At 43.5% G+C, this 23620-nt stretch overlaps 1 protein-coding gene across 2 annotated transcripts in view; it reads left to right on the forward strand.

Moving 5' to 3' along the window:
• SYTL3 (synaptotagmin like 3) overlaps positions 1-23620 on the forward strand; it is an 87715-nt gene that overhangs the window by 59903 nt on the left and 4192 nt on the right. For both annotated transcript variants that reach the window (XM_088451747.1, XM_088451748.1), the window contains exons 8-15: positions 6397-6524; positions 6702-6839; positions 8999-9177; positions 14754-14856; positions 18220-18390; positions 22997-23111; positions 23184-23289; positions 23376-23572. In XM_088451747.1, coding sequence (XP_088307873.1) covers positions 6397-6524; positions 6702-6839; positions 8999-9177; positions 14754-14856; positions 18220-18390; positions 22997-23111; positions 23184-23289; positions 23376-23572 — 1137 coding nt within the window. The remainder of the gene's footprint in view (positions 1-6396; positions 6525-6701; positions 6840-8998; positions 9178-14753; positions 14857-18219; positions 18391-22996; positions 23112-23183; positions 23290-23375; positions 23573-23620) is intronic.

Consider the following 23620-nt stretch of genomic DNA (forward strand, 5'->3'; position numbering starts at 1 on the left):
ATTCAAAATTTGTCGGATGTAAGTGTAAACACGGCAAAGAGATTCTGTTGCTCTGATACCACGATGACCATCTACAGCGACTCCCTATTTACTGTGCATAAAAACTTTGGGAGAAGCATTCCATGTGTAATATTTTGGCAGCTCACAGTACAGCAGGATCCTTGCAAAGTCATCATTTTGACACAGTTGGAAGAAAGAAGTAAATGTTGTTGCATAATTTGGTATAGTCAGAAAGCTGAGAATGCTGGCCAAGCCTGCTAAAGCTCTCTTCGATAATAAACATTAAGATCATGACAAAACATGACAACACAAAACGCTTGCTCCGAGGCCCTACCCATATGCCGTGAGGCCCCACAATGAGCGTCTAGCAAAAATTGTGTTTTTTAATTTAATTAAAATTTAACATTAATTTAGAATTAATTTCGATTTTAAATTTTTTTTTGTTGCCTCTACCATGTTTTAATACGCTCGTATGTAAAATTTCATGATCTTCGCTTGTAAACTGTGTATTTGTATAGAAAGACAGGACAAATTTTCGCTTTTATATAGCATAGAAGAGGATAGAAAAGAAAAAATAGTAGATAAGCTAAATCCTTTTCTAATTCCGGACCTGCCTGTAGAGGGCGAATGCTATGCAAAAATTATGTTTTTTAATTAATTAAAAATTAACAGTCATTTCGATTTCAATTTTGTTTAGTTGCCTCCGCCGTGTTTTATACGCTCGTATGTAAAATTTCATGATCTTGGCTTGTAAACTGTGCATTTTTAAACTTTGTTGGCCAAAGAAAAGGTCCTCAAATTATCCAGTAGTTCTACCCTGATACAAAAATGATAGAAAAAAATTAATAACCATATAATTTGGACACAGGACTATTCCTTCATTAGCTCAGAAATCACTAAAAAAGTGAGAGAACTGTGGCCTATTGTCTCAAGGAATGATAAATTGCCTGCCTTACAGAATACGTCCCTATTACCTTTTCGGCGTGGCAAAAACATTAAAAATATTGTAGTTCACAATAGGGGTGTGCACCGGCCACTTTTCGTGTTTTGTGTTTTGGTTTTGGATCTGGATCTTTCTTCGTGTTTTGGATCTGGATTGGTTTTGCCAAAACCACCCTTCCGTGTTTTGGGTTCTGGGTTTTGTGTTTTGGATCTGTATTTTTTTGAAAAAAAGCATAAAAACAGCTAAAATCACAGAATTTGTAGGTTTTTCTGCTCCTATGCTATTATTAACCTCAATAACCTTAATTTCCACTCATTTCCAGTCTATTCTGAATACCTCACACCTCACAATAGTGTTTTTATGTCCAAAAGGTTGCACCGAGGTAGCTGGATGACTATGCTAAGCGACACGAGTGGGCGGCACAAACACGTGACCCATCTAGGCGTGAAACTGCAGTGGCAGACAGGATGGCATTGAAAAACTAGGCCCCAAACTGTACATAATGCAAAGAAAAAAAAGAGGTGCAAGATGGAATTGTCCTTGGGCCCTCCCACCCACCCTTATGTTGTATAAACAGGACATGCACACTTTAACAAACCAATCATTTCAGCGCCAGGGTCTGCCACACAACTGTGGCTGAAATGATTGGTTCGTTTGGGCCCCCACAAAACAAGCTGGCAATTAATCTGTCCCTGCACAAACTGGCTCTACGGAGGCAAGAAGTCGTCCTCATCCTCCTCATCCACAGATTCCTCACCCTCTTCAGTGTTATGTACATCCTCATCCTCACAGAGTATTAATTCGTCCCTGCTGGAACCACAGGTCCCTCTGTACGTTCTGGAGGCTGGTCTCCCTGGAAGAGTTGATCATTCATTTTATGAACATCATCTTCTCCACATTTTGTGGAAGCAACCTCCTACGCCTTTCGCTAACAAGGTTCCCGGCTGCACTAAACACTCTTTCGGAGTACACACTGGAGGGGGGGCAACTCAGGTAAAATAGAGCCAGTTTGTACAGGGACCTCCAAATTGCTTCTTTTTCCTGCCAGTACAGGTACGGACTGTCTGACATGCCTACTTGGATGCTGTCACCGATGTAATCCTTTAACAGACAGACGCACGCTTGTCGCTGCTGCTTTGAGGATTCAAGTGCGGCTACAGCCCACACAATTCACAAAGACAGAAAAAAAAAAAGAATATTTTTATTGTTTGTGGAGCACACTTTGAGGGTTACACCACCCTCTAACAGACAGACGCACGCTTGTCGCTGCTGCTTTGAGGATGCAAGTGCGGCTACAGCCCACACAATTCACAAAGACAGAAAAAAGAAGAATATTTTTATTCTTTGTGTAGCACACTTTGAGGGTGTCACCACCCTTTAACAGACAGACGCACGCTTGTCGCTGCTGCTTTAAGGATGCAGGTGCGGCTACAGCCCACACAATTCACAAAGACAGAAAAAAGAAGAAGAATATTTTTATTGTTTGTGTAGCACACTTTGAGGGTGTCACCACCCTTTAACAGACAGACGCACGCTTGTCGCTGCTGCTTTGAGGATGCAAGTGTGGCTACATCGCACACAAGTCACAAACACATTAAAAAAATTTTTTTGATTTTTTGGAGCACTTTGAGAGTTACAACACCCTTTAACAGACAGACGCACGCTTGTCGCTGCTGCTTTGAGGATGCAAGTGCGGCTACAGCCCACACAATTCACAAAGACAGAAAAAAAAAGAACAATATTTTAATTGTTTGTGTAGCACACTTTGAGGGTGTCACCACCCTTTAACAGACAGACGCACGCTTGTCGCTGCTGCTTTAAGGATGCAGGTGCGGCTACAGCCCACACATTTCACAAAGACAGAAAAAAAAAGAACAATATTTTAATTGTTTGTGTAGCACACTTTGAGGGTGTCACCACCCTTTAACAGACAGGCGCACGCTTGTCGCTGCTGCTTTGAGGATGCAGGTGGAATCTAGACGGGATTTGGAACCGAGGACACACTACCTCCATCAATTGTCTAAATCCCACTGCACTAATGTCGGATACCGGACGCACGTCTAACACCAACATAGCAGTCAAGGCCTCAGTTATACGTTTTGCTTCAGGATGACTGCTGTCGTACTTCATCCTCATCGCTAGGGACTGTTGGAGGGTCAATTGTTTAGTAAAAGTAGTGATGTTCCTACTTCCTCTCTGGGATGATGAACAACTCCCAGCAGCAGCAACAGCACTAGTAGGAAGTGGTTCTTGATCTTTCCCTATTTTATTTTTATCAGAGAAAGTTTGGTCCTCCATTTATGTTATATTGATATATATACGTGCGGCTAAAGCGCACACAAACACAGAAAATATTTTTTTATTTTTGCTGGAGAGTAGTGCACTTTGTGGGTTACACCACCCTTTAAGAAATGAGCCAGCCGGCTCTTTACTTATGGGACACAGGCGCACGCTTGGCGCTGCTCCTTTGTTGATGCACGTGCAGCCACAGTGCACACAAGTCACAAACACAGAAAATATATATTTTTTTGGTTTGGAGTGTACTTTGGGGGTTACAGCACCCTTTAACGGTCAAGCCAGCCGGCCCTTTACTTATGACACAGGCGCACGCTTGGCACTACTTTGTTGATGCACGTGCGGCTACTGCGCACACAATTCACAAACACAGAAAATAATTTTTTTTTTGGTTTGGACTGGAGTGTACTTTCGGGGGTTACAGCACCCTTTAACGGTCAAGCCAGCCGGCCCTTTACTTATGACACAGGCGCACGCTTGGCACTACTTTGTTGATGCACGTGCGGCTACTGCGCACACAATTCACAAACACAGAAAATAAATTTTTTTTTGGTTTGGACTGGAGTGTACTTTGGGGGTTACAGCACCCTTTAACGGTCAAGCCAGCCGGCCCTTTACTTATGACACAGGCGCACGCTTGGCACTACTTTGTTGATGCACGTGCGGCTACTGCGCACACAATTCACAAACACAGAAAATAATTTTTTTTTTGGTTTGGACTGGAGTGTACTTTCGGGGGTTACAGCACCCTTAACGGTCAAGCCAGCCGGCCCTTTACTTATGACACAGGCGCACGCTTGGCACTACTTTGTTGATGCACGTGCGGCTACTGCGCACACAATTCACAAACACAGAAAATAATTTTTTTTTTGGTTTGGACTGGAGTGTACTTTCGGGGGTTACAGCACCCTTAACAGTCAAGCCAGCCGGCCCTTTACTTATGACACAGGCGCACGCTTGGCACTACTTTGTTGATGCACGTGCGGCTACTGCGCACACAATTCACAAACACAGAAAATAATTTTTTTTTGGTTTGGACTGGAGTGTACTTTCGGGGGTTACAGCACCCTTTAACGGTCAAGCCAGCCGGCCCTTTACTTATGACACAGGCGCACGCTTGGCACTACTTTGTTGATGCACGTGCGGCTACTGCGCACACAATTCACAAACACAGAAAATATATTATTTTTTTAGCACTTGGGGGGAGCACCCCTGATGGACAGAGCACCCCCTGGACAACACTACAGCACTCCTTTAGGACTGGGACACTGCACAGGACTTTGGAGTGGACACAGCCCCTATGGAGAACTGACTGCACAGCACAGTCCAGCCAGCCCCTATGGACTTTGAAGTAGTGGACACAGCCCCTATTAACAACAGCAGCACAGCACAACACAGCCAGCCCCTATGGACTTTGAAGTAGTGGACAACAGCAGCACTACACTACACTACACTACACTACACAGCCCTAACTCCCACCCTCCCTCTTCACTGTCCACAGCCGAGTGAGAAAATGGCGCCGACGCGGGTACCTTATATAGGATCCAAAACCCGCGAGACTCGGAAGGCGGGATGATGACGTTTTGCCTCGATTTCAGATCCGAGTCAGGCGGGAAAAGTCGAGCCTGACTCGGATCGGACTCGGATCGGGGGGGCTCGGGGGGGTTCGGATTTCAGAAATCCGAACCCGCTCACCCCTAGTTCACAATGATATTTCTGCACACAGTGACCCTAAAGTAGAACATTTTCTTTCTCGCAGAGCAGGCAACTATAGATGTACGGGTTGCATCACGTGCAGCTGCCTAGAGAAAGGTGACACGTTCTCACATCCCCACACTGGGAAGAAATTTCTGATTAAATATGCCTTAACATGCACAAGCCGTTTTGTGATTTATTACATCAGATGCCCATGCGGTTTACTCTACATTGGCAAAACTACAAGACAATTAAAAGAAAGGATGGCCCTGCACCTTTTCAGCATTAGGGCTGCCATTGAAGGCAAAACCTCAGAATTACCCGTGGCCTGACATTTTAGAGATTTCAAGCACGGATTATCTACAATTACATATAAAATGATCGATTGGGTTCCTCCAAACCCCAGAGGTGGTGATAGAGGACGTAAGCTATTACAGCTGGATACAAAATGGATGCATATGTTGAACACTGTTCATCCTTTCGGCCTCAACGAAGTGATGTCTTATACATGTTTTTTGTGAAGCTTTGCTTTAATGTGCAATCGTGTTTTAGGTAATACTTTTACACGGTTGCTGGTTCCCAGATTATTGGATTCATTTTTCTCACAGTGCAAATAGAGTATCATGGACTCTCATTGCTTAGCATGACAGGTTTTCTGGTTTGTTTTAGAGCCGCATCCATTAGCATTCTCTAACATTCTCTATTTTTTGATATTCGCTTGATTAGCCATGTTTAAGAGGCAAGCTTATGATCATAGATATTATTTACATTGAGTAATTATTGCCATATTTTTAGGTATTTTCCCTGTATATGGATATTCGCTATATGCAACAGACTTCTTTCTGCACAGTTGTCATGGTGATGGTACACACTGCTCTGACCAAGCCCCTGTGAGATAGTCGGGACGTCGACGCTACGCGCATGTTGTGATGTCATCCGGTCTCCAACAAGGGCTGAGGTCAGGAGGACGCTTGAGCAGCGGGTGAAATGATATAAGGTATGTGTTTGTTTTTCATTGTTTGTATGTCTTGATAAAGGAGCAACATCTCCGAAACATTGACCTAAGAGCTGCGCTGTCAGTGTCGTTCTTGATATTGATTATTTCTGAGTGCCATCCACTTTGCAACCTGTACACTACTTTGGGAAAGGCACCGGAATACGTTGAACTGTACCTGAGATCCGGATTCCACGTGGTTTATATAGATATATATATATTATAATATATTTATAATCTTTTCTTGTATATGAAATATGTATAAAGCCACCACTAGCTTCTAAATAAATTTTAAGGTAACTTAATTGGCTGGAAGAGAACTTCACTATTATTTTTTGCAGGGCTTTCTAACTGGTGAGAGAACCTAAATAATTTCTATCCTATACTCTCTAATGTCTTCATAGGATGGAACAATGCAATTTTATCCAGTGTCAGAGCAATCGGATAATCTTATTTATTTTTGTGTTAGAAATTTCCAAGTCACAGAACGATATGTTGACTGACAAACTTTACCTAAGCACGGACTATGGGAGGCATGCAGAGAGAAGGAAGGAAAGGAGGAGTCATTCAGACACCGCTATCAATATAGCAAGTCAGGTATGACTTCTAAAGACGAAAAGGGATATGTTAATACATATCTACAATAATGTAAGCCATGGAAGCAATATGTTGTACCCCTACTGAGAGATCCCACATTCACCTGTTTTAAAATAAACTTTTATTATAGGAGGATTATTTTTCTTTAACCATATATATGATGTATCTTTGTGACAGCTAGAAGAGTCCAGCAGCATACACCACCTTATTCACAAAGCCAGGGAAGAGGAACTGCTGGGGAAAAAAGATGCAGGCCAAGAGACAGAAGAGATGACTGAGGCGAGGAAAAGGATATTCTTTGGGAGTATGAAACAGGTAGGTATTTAATATGTATATTAAAACGTACCCACAAGTTCAAAAGCAGAACCATCTAGCGTATTTCAACAAATTGCCCATGCATATGCTCCTTGACAGTGCCAGGGTCGGACTGCCAACATTGGTACAGGGGAGATCCCTGGCGGGCACCACATTCTTTTGGTTCCAACCCTTCCTCTATTGTCAGGTTCCAGACTGTGCACTCTAATTAAACTAATGTTTTCTTGTGTGAAAATAATTTTTTTAATTTTTTTTTACAATGGCATGTATTTGGCCTTTCCTAAACCCAATGCAGTTCTGATTAAAGCTTAGACACTGGCTGGTGTCAGGGCTGGATTAAAGGCTACATGTCCCTGGGGCTAAAAATGTTCAAGGGCCTAAACTGAGTAGGGGAGGAGCTGTGACTAGTACTGAGTGGTTCTTGTCAAAGTCACGTAGGTGTGTACATCTCCTACACTCAGGGGTGTAGAGAGGGTGGTGGGTGGGTACCAATTCATTAATTCACATTAGTCTGTAATCTGGTTGATTATACTAAATGAACTATCAGTATTTCTCAATATATTATACAGGGGCACAGCCTGCAGATGACATGGATACTACAGTGCATAGTCTATGTCCTCTCTAATGGGTGGGCATGCCAATGCCTCTCATGCCCAGCTGCCTTGTGAAGGGACACAAAAAATCCGCTTACTGGAAGTGTCATAAGAGTATTGTGGACACAGGGGTGTATCTATAATGGGTGCAGGCTGTGCGGTACACATGGGCCCCTGGGTCCAAGAGGGCCACACCACACACCCTGCACCCATTTCTTCAATACTTACCTCTCCGGAGTCCTGCGTTGACGGCAGCAGTGCTATGCAAATCATCGGCAAAATGACGCTGCGGCCATTTACCAGGTGTTTTGTGCATGTGCAGTAGGGAAATCACCAGGAAAATGGCTGCCGTGCCATTTCTCCGGTGACCTGCTTATGCACAGTAGACTCTGGCATAGCTCCAGAGTCTACTCTAGTGTCTGGAGTCTGCTACTCTCAGTGCACTGTCGGTCACCAGGTAGAGAGGAGGGGGCCCCAGAAGGAGACTATACACGGGCTCCCTCCTCTCTTAATACACCCCTGTGTGGGCATGTAGCAAGACTTATGTGGTATTATGTGGCATGTATATGATGGAGATCTGTAGTGACATGTATAGGGCAGGTGTAAGTGTCAATACTAATGATGACAGTTGCGATTGTAAGTGGGAAAAACAAAGGGTGGTGCCATTCCATGCATGAAGCCAGATAAAGCCTTGATCTAACAAAGGTAGTAAATCTGACTGTCGCTACCATCCATACTTGTGTCTGCTTTGTGTCCAACTCAGAATCTGGCCAAAGGCACCCAGGAAAATAGAGGATTTGGTTTAGCTTGTAGTGCCAGTTGTATACGTAAGATTGATCCAACTCTGCATGTGTAGCATATACAAGGGGAAGGGGGATTCCCCCCCTCCCCACTTTACACTTCTTTCCTGCCTACTACTGCTGGCCACTGTATAGCAGAACAGAGACACATCAGGCTGGGAAACAGCAGAGACTGCTGCTACACAGCCTCCCTGGACCCTGCCCAGCACAGAAGCCGCAGTCTCTGCTCTCTCCCAGGCTGATGTGTCTCTGTGCTGCTATACAGCTGCCAGCAGTAGTGTACATGATCGTTGTGTTACAGGGGGAGGGGGGATCAATCACCTTGACAGTACCCCATCCCTCGATCTGACCCTGATTAGAAAATGTTATTACAAATGGCAGTGGTTTTAGCGAATATTATGTGGACACACATTATAGGGTTACTGCTGCAGGAAATCCTGTAATCCTATTGTTATATGAAGGTGGTTGGGGGTGACAAGATGTGAAAAGTTTCCTATATGTAGGGATGCTATGAGACATTTCAGGACCTGGTACTAAGAGGGGTGTTGTGAGCATGAAGTAACTGTGCATCTGAGGTTCAATAATAGAATCCTGAATCACCAAGAATGATGGAAACAGACTGATAAGTATTTATGCATTAGGCACATAAGGCATGCTTGTCCATTTATTGAATAAGATGTATCTGCATAGCGCCTAATATATCAAACCACTAAAGATATAACCTTTATTTTCATGTGTGGACACTCACATTAAGTTATTTTTCCAGGCTAGTATGACCAGCATCAACAGTGCTAGCACTGATGTGGGCAGTATTGACAATGCCAATGTCACTGGAGAAATTGAGTTTGCCATTTCATACAGCCTGAAGACGTGCACTCTGGAAATCTCAATCAAAGCATGTAAAAACCTGGCATATGGGGAAGAGAAGAAGAAGAAATGTAACCCGTAAGATGCATCCTATTACTGTGCATGCTAGCTGTTGTGTGGTCATTGTCCTGCACACTAGACATGTTCTACACATTAATGAAATTACCCAGTGTTAGCTGACAAGTAAAGATGCATATCCACTACACGATGAAAGAATGGCTGAACGATAACGACATCATTATCATTCAATTGTTCCTTATATTGTGCATTGGATGATACCCGAACATGCAAAACCTGATGATCTCGTCAGGTTGGGCAGTATGTTCAGGCGATGACAAATGCCGCCAGCGGGAGTGCACATCGCTGGTCGTTGCCAGCACAATTACTGAACGATTAAACAATAACGATGTCGTAATCGTTCATTTTAATCGTGTAGTGGATATGCACCTTAAGGAAACACAAAGCATTGCATCCATTGTGTTTGCCAAAGCATAATATTGTAATACCCTGAAATACATTTTTGTGCCACCATATGACATTTTGGAAGAATCATACTTGTGTCCAAGAGTTCAAGTGTGTGGGATTCTGGGAAGCTACTGATTACCGAAACTTGGGCATATCTGGGTAGGCAAGCAGAGGCGCCAGGACAGCCATGGAGGCAGAGCAACACCACACTCAACACCAGGGGCGAATCTACCCATTGGCCAGGATGGCACTCTCCAGGGGCGCCGGCCAAAGGGGGGGCGCCGTCCGGCAGTGCCACCAGCAGTAAATGGGTGGACTACCCCAGGGGCTTGAACTAGCCCCGCTACCAAAGTGTAGGGCAGACCGCAGTGAGAGTGGTCTGCCCTACACAGTTACAAACACACAGCCGGCGGCTGTCTGTTTGTTGTAGCAGCCAGCCAATGAGAGTCAGACAGTCTCTCATTGGCTGCTGCGTCGACCACGGAGGGAGCCGGCTGGAGCTCACTCATGAGCTCCGTCTTCCGGCTCCCTCTGCAGCAGGTGATGACAGAGACATTATGACGTCTCTACCATCCCATAGTGCAGAGCGAGAGCGGGCCCAGATGAGAGGACAGCGGCGGTCGTCGACACTGTATATGGAGTGGCCGTTACTGTGGGCACGTTATGGGGTGGGGATGGATGCTACTGGGCCACTGTATTGTGGGGGCTGCTACTGGGGGCACATTGGGGGGGATGGCCGTAACTGGGGGCACTGTATTGTGGGGGCCGCTACTGGGGCACGTTATGGGGGGGAATGGCTGCCACTGGGGGCACTGTATATGGGGGACTACTACTGGGGGCACTGTATAGGGGGGGACTACTACTGGGAGCACTGCATAACGGGGACTACTACTGCGGGCACTGTATAGGGGGACTACTACTGGGGGGCACTGTATAGCGGGACTACTACAGGGGGTCACTGTATAGGGGGACTACTACCAGGGGGCACTGTATAGGGGAACTACTACCGGGGGGCACTGTATAGGGGGACTACTACTGGGGGGCACTGTATAGGGGGACTACTACTGGGGGGCACTGTATAGGGGGACTACTACGGGGGTCACTGTATAGGGGGACTACTACCGGGGGGCACTGTATAGGGGGACTACTACTGGGGGGCACTGTATAGGGGGACTACTACGGGGGCACTGTACAGGGGGACTACTACTGGAGGCAATGCATAAGGGGTACTACTACTGGGGGCATTGCATAGGGTGGACTACAACTGGGGGCACTGCATAGAGGGGACTACTACTGGGGGCACTGCATAGAGGGGACTACTTCTGGGGGCACTGCATAGAGGGGACTACTACTGGGGGCAGTGCATAGGGGGGACTATTACTGGGGGCACTTCCTGAAATTATGGGAGATGGGGGCGCCAGTCCATTACCTTGCCAGGGGCGCTCGGATCCCTAGATACACCCCTGCTCAGCACCACCACTGTGAAGCACAATCTTCTCAGGGAATTGCTTTCAGTGCAGGTGTAGCCATGTCAGGCCAGTCACTTGTAGGAGGGAACAGATGGGGCTGAATAAGGGAGAACTGCCGGCATTTATCTTTAACCCTTCTCCTAGAACAGATGCTACTCCCTGTAATAAAAGAAAAAAAAATACATCTATAAACAGGGCAGTGAGTCAAATTATCAACCACTAAACGCTTATGATAGGCTACAAATACTAGTATAAATATAATCTGAAGGGGACTCCTTTTTTCCCATTCAATGTATACATGTAATGGAGGGGGCCAGAGCTAAGATGCTGATCAAATATTATTAGGGGTATATTTACTAAAGTGTGAGTTTTTAGAAGTGGAGTTGTTGCCCATAGCAACCAGTCAGATTCTAGCTATTATCTTCTAGAAGGTGTTAGATAAATAAGTAGAATCTTATTGATTGCTATGGGAAACATCTCCACTTCTATAAATAAGCAGTTTAATAAATATGCCCCTTAGAGTCAATTTCACACTATTGATACACTTTAATAGGATTAGACGCTCATTTATGATGCACTAATTCCTCTACAATTCGTAAGTGATATTAGCTCCCAATTATATTTTGTTGTATCCCTATTGTAAGGAAAATCTTTGTCTGTACACTGTTAATTTATTGTTGTCTTCATTCCAACAATATAATAGCATACCTCCCAACATGACCCTCTCCAGGAGGACACAATGCTTTGATCCTGGACTTCGCTGGTAATTTATGATTGGTGGCGGCTCCAGAGGTGGGGATGCAGCGCAGTCCAAAATTCAAATAGGGGAGTCACACCAACTGTCAGTGAGTCCCAGCCAGTGATGTTTGGCAGTGTGTGAAATGACAGTTTTTGTGGTTCCTCTATTTGACTTTTGAACTGCGCTGCAGCACCATCTCTTACCAGGGAAGTCCAGGAACAGAGCATTGTGTCCCTCCTGGAGAGGGTCATGTTGGAAGATATGTAATAGTACATGGGGCTATTTATGCACATTCACATAAAATATCTGTTATATTTTCTACCAGTTGATCAATAATGTCCTGCTGGGACAGAACTTCCTATTGGAGGCTGTCTTGGCCATGGCTGTATTCCACTGACCGTTCTTTCATCACTTGCTGATCACAGCGGCATGCACACAGTCCACCCTGCTGGAGATGGCTTAGAATACAGCTTCTCAAATTCTGTCCTCAGGACCCCACACAGTGCACGTTTTCCAGTTCTCTTCACAGAATCAAAAGAGAAATAATTATAACCACCTGTGGATCTCTTAAAATGTGTCAGTGAGTAATGAATACACCTGTGCACCTGCTGTTTGACCTTGAAAAGGTAACCTGTGGGGTCCTGAGGACAGAGTTTGAGAACCACTGGATTAGAAGATCCCTCTCCGGCGAAGCATTAGCCATAAGTTAGACACCATTTGCTAACACCATTTGAGACATTTGTTTGTGTGATATTATATTAAACTATGAAGTTTAATAGAAACCACCTCTACAACTTTTCTGAAAAAGCAAACAGGCTTACCTAATGGAAGCACAAAATAGCTTTATGGTGTGAGATGGCTTAGATGGGATGTAGTGATATTGCCGTTGGATAAGATACCGGCCATGGATATACTGACTCTCGTAATGCCGGTATCCCGAATGAGATCAGGATACCGGCGTCGACATCCCAAACCTCTGGAATCCCGTACGTCCTTAGCCGGGTAAGTATTGTCATGTCCCCGGAGAGGGGGGGTTAGCTTTAGGCACCCCCGGGGGGGAATTAGGGTTATGTACCACCCCAGGAGTGTTAGGGTTAGTCTGCGGAGAGGGAGGGTTAGGGTTAGCCACCAGTGGGGGGGGGGGGGGAGTTAGAGATAGGCACCCCCCCGGGAGACTTGGGTTTAAGGTGTCAGTAGTGGGGCACCACCGGGGGGACCTTAGGGTTAGCACCCCCTCGGGGAGGTTAGGGTTAGGCACCACAAAGGGAGGGTTAGGGGGGGAGGCAGTGTTAGAGTACTTATCTTGCCTTGTCGGGATCTCCTCCTGTCAGGCTATCACGGTCGGGATTTGAACCATTCTGATACCATTCCAACTTAAATAGCTGGTTTTACAGAGGAGTATAAGTTTGCATAGGAAAAAGGCATACGTTGGGCAGCATGTAGGTGTTTTTCAGGTCATATCCAATATGTTAACTGAGACCAACTTTGTGTGCACTAGTGCACGGACAATGCAGGTGCACTAGGGCAAAACGGGTGTTTGCAGTGAACATTTAGTATATATAAATGTCCTCCACTGCTAATTTCCTGAGGACTCTGATTCTTTAGATGTCGCTACCATTTTCAGTTGAAGACCAATTTTGATTTAGTATAAAAATGCAAATTGTCAGTAAATCTTATAACATTGGCAAGCCTAAATGGTCATGTCTGAGCTTGGGATCAGAGGTGCAAAGTCTCATTAAATTATATATAATTTTAAATATAAAAGCACTTAAATATACATGTATACAGACTAATCTAAAGCCTGTGTACACATTTCAATCAATTTAGGCAGTTTTGACAGGCTGGAGTTGTACTTACCAGTCACCGCAAAGCAGGGACGGACTGGGGCGGAGTTTCAAGATCCAGCAGGGAATTTCCCTCTGTCCCTGCAGTTTTCGGGAAATTTTATGTATTTTCTTTATATAACGCGATTCTGAGATGGAGTTATATAAAGTAAAGATTTTTTGAGTAATTTAACGCTTTTTGCTTTGCTAAATAGTCAAAAATGTTAAAGCTCTGTAGAGATCAATGGCTGATCGCTACAGTGCGGTACTCTGCGAGATGCAAATTAATGGAGAAGATAATTGCATTATCTTCTCCATTAATCCAATGCTGAATAGTTGGCTTACTTAAAAAATGCGGAAATTATAGTTTCCACATATTTTATGTAAAAAATCATTGCTGAATAGACCCCAAAATGTGTACAATTGTTGCTAGCAACACCAGGGGCGTCTTAAGAGAGGAGAGTGCCCATGTGCATTCCCCGTCCAGGGCCCCCTCTTCTCTCCCTGGTGGCTGGCAGCTGACTGATGCGGCTGGCCAGCCACCGCAGCACCAGCAGACTCTGGGTACTAGAGTGTGCCCAGAGTCTACTGTGCATGCGCAGATCGTGGGGGAAATGATAACTCTGGTAAAATGCCCATTTTCTAGTGTTTTGAGCAGCGCTGAGACACCAGACGCCGGACCTCGGAGAGGTAAGTATTAGATAATATGGGTGCAGGGTGTGCGGTATGGGCCCCCCCTGGAACCGGGAGCCGGGGTGCACCACACACCCTGCACCAATTATAGATACGCCCCTGCTAGATTATAGATGCGGCCCTGCTAGCAACGTATGTAGATACAAGACTCCAATCCACCCAGTAACCAGGGTAATCGTTTGAAAATCTGACAGTTTGCAGCAGAACTGTATTTGTGCAGGACGTGAGAATAGGAATAACACCCACATGGCTTTGCTGATCTTTGCACTATGCAGTCTCCTTCTAAAAGACGCAGTCCATACATTACAGATATATCTGTACTGCCTTACATGGTTGCGTTCCTTTAAAACACATCTCTTCCTGAAGTGAGACACTGATACAGTGTGCAGCATACCCATCCACATCCATCATGCATGTTTATTAGCTATGTATAAAACACTTTAATTACTCTCTTTATGTTTTTAGGTATGTGAAGACTTACTTACTTCCTGATAAATCTTCCCTCCGTAAAATGAAAACAAGTGTAAAAAAAAATACAGTCGACCCATTTTTTCATGAAAGTTTAAAGGTAAACTATAAATTTCACATAAACAGATTAGTAATCTCATTGCAGTATGGTCATAAAACAAGATCCAGTATAGTATACAGTATCTTACATTCACTGCCTTTTTAGTCACCGACTGTCAATATTAATTACATTATGTAGAGTTTGGGTACTTGATAGTGTCAAAATAGCACATTGTACTGTACATGAATTGCAGCAATATGCTCCAGCATCACCTTTTGTGCAACCTATGGATAGCTAATGGTTTAACTGTAGTTTGAAATAATTTTTGTTTGTTGGAAAGAGGTACATTATTTTAATGTACACAAGCAATTTAGATCTTAGATTTGCTGAAAGGTTAATATGTATCGGGGCTTATGGACGCTTTTCTGTTCATGTCACATGCCTTGCATCCATTTAATACCTTGTGCAGGCACCTTTGCAGAAAGCACACACACCTTCCAACATATTGAAAGTCTGGGTCGGGACAGGGATGCGTGTCATTATCCCAAAATGGTTTGCCCATATCATGAGGGGAGCATGCCACGGGGTCGGGCCTAGTACATAAAAGGCACTTCTCTCCTGTCCCTCTCAATCACCCTGGGTCTGCAATGCTGAGCATCAGTGAATGGATAGTACATTCCAACTGCCAGACAAAATGAAATACAGTTCCACTGAAATTGTGACTCTCTCGCCGAAAGTGAAACGGTTGGGAGATAATCGCAGACATTTTGCGCAGGCACCGTTGCAGAGATGCACACAGTTTGTGTAAGATGTTTTTAGTGTGCAAACTGTAGGCATCTCAGGTGCCAGTGCTGAGTATTTATGCAAGGCAGGTATCTGGAGTATCTGTAAGTTGTCTTACCAGTATGTTTTTAGCATGTGGGAGGATTAACAGGATGAACCCCATGCAAACATGGGGCAAAAATGCAACCTCCACACAATTAGGGCCCTTTTGGAATTGAACCCAAGACCACAGTGCTGTGAGGCAGCAATGCTAACCATTATACCAACTGTGCTGTCCACCTTGCACAAACACCCACTTTTCATAAAGTACACACACATAGTTTAGACCCCCTACAAGCCGCCTTCATGTTATTACCGCCCACACAGATGACATCACAGAGAAGGGGCAGGAGAGCCTCAGGGACCCGGAATCTGAGCTCCCAGTGCATCCAAGGATGCGTAGGGTGCCTCTCCTTTGCATCTGCTGGCTGCCTTTCCTGGTAGCCTGCATGCCAAATAAAGGTGCCACCCCTTTGGTCTTACTCCCTGAGAGATAGCACCACTTGCACACCCTTAGTATTGGCCCTACCATATACAATCCTACACAAGCTTTTACATTTATTACATAACCTCACTTTAGAATTATACTTACAAGAAATGCAGTAACATTCCTGGCTTTACACAGTTTCCTCTTGCCAAACTAGGGGAAAGATTGTCTGCACTATGGGAAGAAAGCAAGCTGGCGGAGGCAGTGTGATGCTCTGAGCCATTTTCTATTGGGAAACCTTGGGTATTGCATTCAGACCAAGTACACTCCTTCATTACAACTATATCCCCTGATGGCAGTGGCCTCTGTCAGCAGGATAATGCACCCTGCCACACTACAAAAAATGTTCAGGAATGGTTTGAGAAACACTATAGAGTTCAAAGTGTTCACTTGGTCACCAAATTCTCCAGATCTCAATCTGTTGGAGCATCAGTGGGATGTGCTGAAAAACAAGACCGAGCCATGGAGACCACATTACACAACTTACAGGAATTAAAGAATCTGCTGCTAAAATCTTTGTGCCAGATATCACAGGAACCTTCACAGGTCTTATTGAGGCCATGTCTTGATGGGTCAGGTCTGTTTTGGTGGCACAAGGTGGACCTACATAATATTAGGCAGGTGGTTTTAATGTTATGGCTGATGGGTGAACATTCTTATACAATTGTCCACAGGTAATTGCTTGTGTCTCTCAGACATGTTTTGCCATTGTGACTTCTAGTAAGAGCAGGGCTGTTTGGGCACCTCAAAGCTGCATATTTCTGTTCACCACCTCAGGAGGCACTCGCGCCTGATAGGAGCAACAATCTAATTGCTCCATCAGGTGTCCATTAATTATCGCTGCCTCAACATTTGAATCGCCCCCTAACAATGTTGGATTTCACTTTTCTCAATATCCTCCTGTACACACTGTAACAGAGATAAGATACTGTAGAAAAGATACTACAAGATACTGACTTCTCATCAAACCTGCCTCCTTTTAAGTTGTAAATGATGATCTTTCCAGAAAGAAGTGGATTTTTTACTTCTGAAGACAAACTTTTAGATAGCGACCTTAGTCTATCAGTTCACTGGCCATCAATTTCTGTCATCCTTTCTCAGCAGGAATTTCAGTCCTTTATTTAATTATAGCCAGAATCCATATTCTCTTGCATCTGGTTTGTGGAGATCCTAAAGGTTTTGACCATTGGACCTGTATCATAGAGGCTTTACAAAGAGCAGCAACTGTAAAGTAGTATACTCTCATTACTAGGTTTGGACCTCTATCCAGAGGGTCTCTAAAAGCAGTATTATTATTATTGCTAGTTTAAACTGCATTTTTGGACAGCTCAATCACTGCAAGATGCACCTAATGTACCTTTAGATTCCTTTTGGTCCACCTTGCATACAGAATTGATACTTTTTATTAGTTCTCTGGAATGTCTTTCAATGTGCAGCCTCCATTTTAAGTAATTACCTTTCCTGCTTATTAATCCTTACTATTGGATGGAAAATCAAATATAAGTAGTTCAACATACGGAAATTCAAATGCATTTGGCGCATTTCAATTTCAATCTGACTGCACTGTGTTCCTGTAAACATAGGACACAAATTGAGTTTTCTGGTTGCTCCTGCCTAAGTGTCCCAATGAATAAAGAAAAGACAGAGAAAGGAACCAGTACCCAATGTCAGACCTCAAGTGTGCACTTCCCATGATCATTACTGAACCCCTCTGGGCATGCTTCAAACCAGATCAACACCTTTAACTCTGTACTTTTGTTCCCTACCATATAACAAAAAGAGATGGGATTTGGGGAGGATTAATATGAGATTTTAATCTTCTGTGTTCCATGAGCTGATGTGGAATGATTTATCTTGTTGGTACAGTATGGGTTCCCTGACAAATCCATCATCAACTGCACCTCTAGTACTCCAGTAGTTGCATCCATGCTGATATAATTTTGAGGAATTATATTTTTGGCATCATATCCTGAACCATTTTACTAATTGAAGGACATAAACATCAGTGGCCATAAAAATTACTATATTGCCATGTGTCAGGTATTTTATCACACATTACCATGAGTTCACTTGATTTTGGCTTATTTATTACTGAATCTCGTTTTATTCCTCAGTACACCATAGAACGCTCCCAGTTGGAGACACGGACTCTTCAGGTATCGGTGTGGCATTCAGGGACACTGAAGAGAAAGGTTTTCCTAGGAGAAGTCATTATTCCACTGGAATCTTGGGACTTTGATGACAACTCTACTCAGTCATTTAATTGGTACCAACTAAAAGCAAAGGTACAGTTAGTTCATAACTTGATTGGTATCTATGTCTAGAAGAAAATATCACTATTGTACATTATAAGCAAGTAGTAGCCAGGAAGTTGCGGGTTGAGCACTTAAATTCAGGGTTCATATGAGAAAAATTATACTTCTCACCATTTCAAAAGCAGATGATCCTGATACGTAGAGATGCTAGTACGTTGTGGTTGTTGTTGTTTATTATTTATTATTATGCTACAATAGCTACTTTGACTACTATAATTATGCCACAATAATTACTACTTCTACTATAATAATATTATTATTATCTAATTTTATTTGTACTAGTCTTAATAATAGTAAAATAATGTTTACATAGAGCCAGCAATCATTGCAAACACTTAGTTGTATCATTATAGCTATTACTACTACCACAATAGACTACTTATATTGATAATATGTATTGAAATTGACAGAACCATTGCATTTAAGGATTTAATTTGTTATACTTGGTATATTATTATTTTTTTTTGTTTTTTAGATTTGTTTTACTTATTGGGAAATAGAAATTTCTATAGTTCTTATGCTGGGCATACAGAGCCAGATAAAATGTCTGTCAGACCGACAGACATTTAATCTGGCCGGCTGCCAGCCGCAGATGTTGCCGGCATACACTGTGAGAGAAATCTCAGTGTATAGCCCGACATCCGCGCTCCGCCCCCGGGGGAGGAGACATTTCCCTGTTCTTCCGTAGGAAGGAACACAGGAAATGTCTGTCTGTCGGCTGCGCTGGGCATACACTGCCCGATGCGGCCGACAGTTTAACGGGAAATATCGCATCAGACGGGCATGCTGGACAATCCAGCATGCCCAACCGAGCAATATTTAACCCTCGGTTGCCTCCCCACATGCTACAATTATCGCGGCGATCCGCCGATATCGGACGGATCGTCCCGATAATTGTAGCGTGTATGGCCAGCATAAGTTACAGTCTGCTATAATAGACTATTTATTTATTATTTATTACCAGTTATTTATATAGCGCACACATATTCCGCAGCGCTTTACAGAGAATATTTGGCCATTCACATCAGTCCCTGCCCCAGAAGAACTTACACTCTATATTCCCTATCATATGCTCACACACTAGGGTTCATTTTGTAAGGAGCCAATTAACCTACCAGTATATTTTTGGAATGTGGGAGGAAACCGGAGCACCCGGAGGAAACCCACGCAAACACAGGGAGAATATACTAACTCCACACAGGTAGAGCAGTGGTGGGAAACGAACCCACAACCTCAGTGCTATGAGGCAGTAATGCTAACCATTACACCGTCTGTGCTGCCCACTACTACTGCTAGTGCAACTAATACTATTGAACTGTAGCTGTTTATTTCTGGGGTTTTTTCTATCATAATCAAGTCCACCAAGGAGAATGTGTATTGCACACAGAAGTACTGACTTCCTCAAATAGATCCAATGGTGGCATTTTTCAACACCAAGATAACTCAGTTCTATTCCTGTCATAGAGACACAGAACAAAGGTAAATTAGTACCTGTGCCCTCCTTATCCTTTCATTGCTCACAATCTATGGAAGATAAAGATAGAAGCAGTTGAGGTCAGATCTTTTGCACCAAGGATTCTTCAAGCAAACTCAAATGTATTGCATTTTAGGAAATGGTTTTTGAGTGGTCATTGCTAAGATGCACTGATGATACTGTACTGTAATTGCTCATGGCGTGGCATAAGGGGGCATGGTGGGGACATCATGCATTATTAGGGATGGAGCGGGGTAGTGAATGCTCGATTGCACCGACATTGCTACACAATGACAAGATTATCGGCATTGTAATACAGCGGGTGGGGCCACCATGATGCAATTCAGCAAAAATCGTGTTAGTTCCCCTTTCCCGCTGTGGGGGTGTTTGTGTTATGCTGCGGGGGTGTCCGGTGACGGTGCAGGGGGGGGGTCCAGGGTAGGCAGCTGGCTGGGAGACTTGCCCACCTTTCTGGGTGGCTGGGAGTGTGATCTGATTTTCAGGAGCCTCTTGGCCATTCCAGGAGGGTAGGTATGTTGCAGCGACATTCTGGAGATTTTCATCTTTCCAAGAGCGGTTCAGTAACTAGGTGATATGCCTTACTAATATTGCTTTTATATACAAGTTTTTAATATTGTATCTTTTACATATTAAGGGCCGAATTCAATTTGGAGCGAAAAGTCAGTTTCAGCGAAACTTTTCGCCGATGACGTAATTTTCGCCGATTTCATTTATCACCGTATTCAATTTTCACCGTTGCGATAAGTTTGCGCATTGTAACCAGCAGAAAAGTATCTGCAATGGATTCCCGGTGGAAAAAACTGCAGAATCTGGGTTTTGGGGTGAAAAATTGCGGCAATCCCCCTAAACGCATTTTACACCACCCTTGATGCTAATTGCGTCGAAAAAATCACAGTGGGGGTACAAAATCAAAAAGTAGCAAAATAGCTTTTGGGGGTGTCTGGAAGTATGGGGGAGGTGTATTTTTGACTGCAGGTGTTTGCTGAAGGCGCATTTTTGGTGCTATTTAATGCTTTACTTTAGCAACTTGGAAATATGCTTGCACCCATTTTTATGTACCCCAAATTGCTGGGATTACTTTATTCCCCCCTCAAAAAATTGCTAAATACTATTCTTCACCACTGTCACCAAAAACGCTAAATAGCACCTATTGAGACCATTCAAAGACCCCAAATACCTTCAGCAAGGCTAATTGGGGTACCCATAGTGAACCCCCATTTCAGAGTATCTTTTGGGGGGTCTCAGGCTGATTTGGCCAAATCTGGCAGAACATTTTGCCGATTTCCATTTCGCCGGGTCCCGTTTTCGCACATTTGCAATTGAATACAGGGATAGGCGGGGATGCGTGCGATACTTATTCTGAGGCAAAACCTCCGATGGCGGCGAAAAGTCCGGGCTTGGACTTTTCGCTCCAAATTGAATATGGGCCTATATACTGTATACTACACTGTGAAAAATGTCTGTGGTGTTTTTGGTGTTTGACTATAATTGCAGAGTAAAGTAACACAATTATTCATTGGGAGACAGAGGAGGAATTCCTTTAAAGAGATCAGATAACAGGGGTGACAATATAGCAAGATCCAAAGTGGGCCCTACAGGCTGTCAAAGCTTGTCCCTATAAAGGGAGACAGCAAGCGTTCTAACATCTGTCCCACAATGGTCAAGATGTTTATGTATATGTGAGAATAAGTTTTAAGTGTGATTTTATGTTTTTTTTAATAAAACTGCGTACTAAATGGAAAGAAGGTTATTAGTTGTATTTGGGTGAACTCAGGTTGAAAAGGTCTCATATTAGGCCCAATAGGGGGAATATAAAATTCACCATTATCAACTCACAACACTCTATGTAAAAGTGACAAAAATTATACTATACAAAGGGGGAATTGGATCCTATATAGGGTTGTATAATCCAGTTTAGGTGCTCCCCCCAAAAAAAAAAAAAATTATCATTGTTAATTCCATAGGCCCTTTCTGGCAAAGGACCTTTTTGGAGATTAGCAGCCTTACCACTAGTCACTAGCGCAATATTGGTATTTGTATTCTAAAACTGCTAAATCCCCCAAAAATGTCAAATGAGTTCTAGGTGCAGCACATTGATGGATAGGTGTAGAATATTACTTTCAGATCCAAACTGCCAATTTGTTCCAAATCTCTTTGGTGCAGGGCTTGAAAAATGGCATTTTATAGCAATAAGTACCACATTCAGTTAATGTCTCATAGCAAAAGGTACCAAATTGTGTTTCAGTTAGATTGGTGGAATTTTCACCCTCCCAGCAAACATTAACACTTTCATCCACCCTATCAGCTCCCATGAAGATCTTCTTGCACAACACCCATCCATCAACCTATTCACCCCACCCCACCCAACGCACACTCACAGACATACACACACTAATTCTCATCAGCAGGAAGAAACCATTCAGCAGCAGCGAGTGTTGGGACAGATTACATTATAGGATCAGATTTTAAATGGGTAAAGTGGCAAGAAGTAGCAAAATATTCAGTACCAACAACAAAAATGTTCAAAATTAGTGAGGCTAAAAGACTGACAATTCAGGCAAAGCCAGGTTTGGTTGGACTTTTTTCTGCTTATGGTGTGGAACCTCTGTCAACACAAGATGATAAGGCAGGGATTGAGGTGTGATGTTGTGATAGCAACCTAAAGGAAGTGCAGAGTAAAGGTGGGTACACACCTAGCAGATATATCTGTAGATGATGGTCGTTCATATACAATGAACGACCATCATCTTCCAGGCAACCGCGGGTCCCATGGCAGTTGGGCTGGTCAGGGGCTAGTCCGCCCCCCTCCCCACAGCTGAATGTGTATGGGCAGATGGCAGATTTATCTGTCCATCGGCTATGCAGCACAGCCGAAGCAATATGTCTGTGACTGACGTTCACAGACAAATCACTGGTACACACTGGCCGACGGGCACCAGATATATTGGCCGATCAATTGATGTTTGGCATGGAAATAATATATGAGCAAAGAAAGACCGGGGTCACTTTCATTGCATATACTCAGCAGTTCTTTTTCCATTTTCTCTGTCACATATATCAATTTTGTTTTTCATTCTATAGTCGAAGAAGCATGAAGAGGGCACAATGCAATACCACGGAGAGCTGTATGTAAGGATGAGGCTTGAAATGCCCTCAGTCTCTAATACCATCCAGTATGGACGTCATGCATCAGATGGTAGGCAGCATGCAGTGATCCAATATGAGATTATATAACGTCTTTCTCATAGTAACTTTGTTAATCCTACAGGTGTGGAAGTAAAACATTTGCCAATTGTCCAGCTTCATCTTGTAATAAAAAATGCCAAGAATCTGTTGCTGAGACCAGATGGATTTCTGAGTCCTTTTGTTAAGAGGTAAATTGACAAAGGTGTCTATTTCCATTGATTGTCTTTACATAAGTTGTGCTACTGAAGAAATCTGTATTTATTTATTTTACCAGTTGTCTTGTTCTGCCAAACAAGTGTGAATTAAAGCATAGGACTCCAGTGCTGAGGAGACAGCCCTGCCCTGAGTGGAACCATACAATTATTTATAATAATGTGAATCTAAGTGATCTAAAGACATCTCGACTGGATCTTACATTGTGGGACCAGGGACTGACTGAGCGTTTTCTCTGTGGCACCAGCATGAGCACAGGTAGCTTCTGTCACAGCAAAAATACCGATTTTTCTCCAATTCTTTAAA

Source organism: Taudactylus pleione, unplaced genomic scaffold, assembly GCF_031769625.1.
Source record: "Taudactylus pleione unplaced genomic scaffold, aTauple2 ptg000006l, whole genome shotgun sequence".
Lineage (NCBI taxonomy): Eukaryota > Metazoa > Chordata > Amphibia > Anura > Myobatrachidae > Taudactylus > Taudactylus pleione.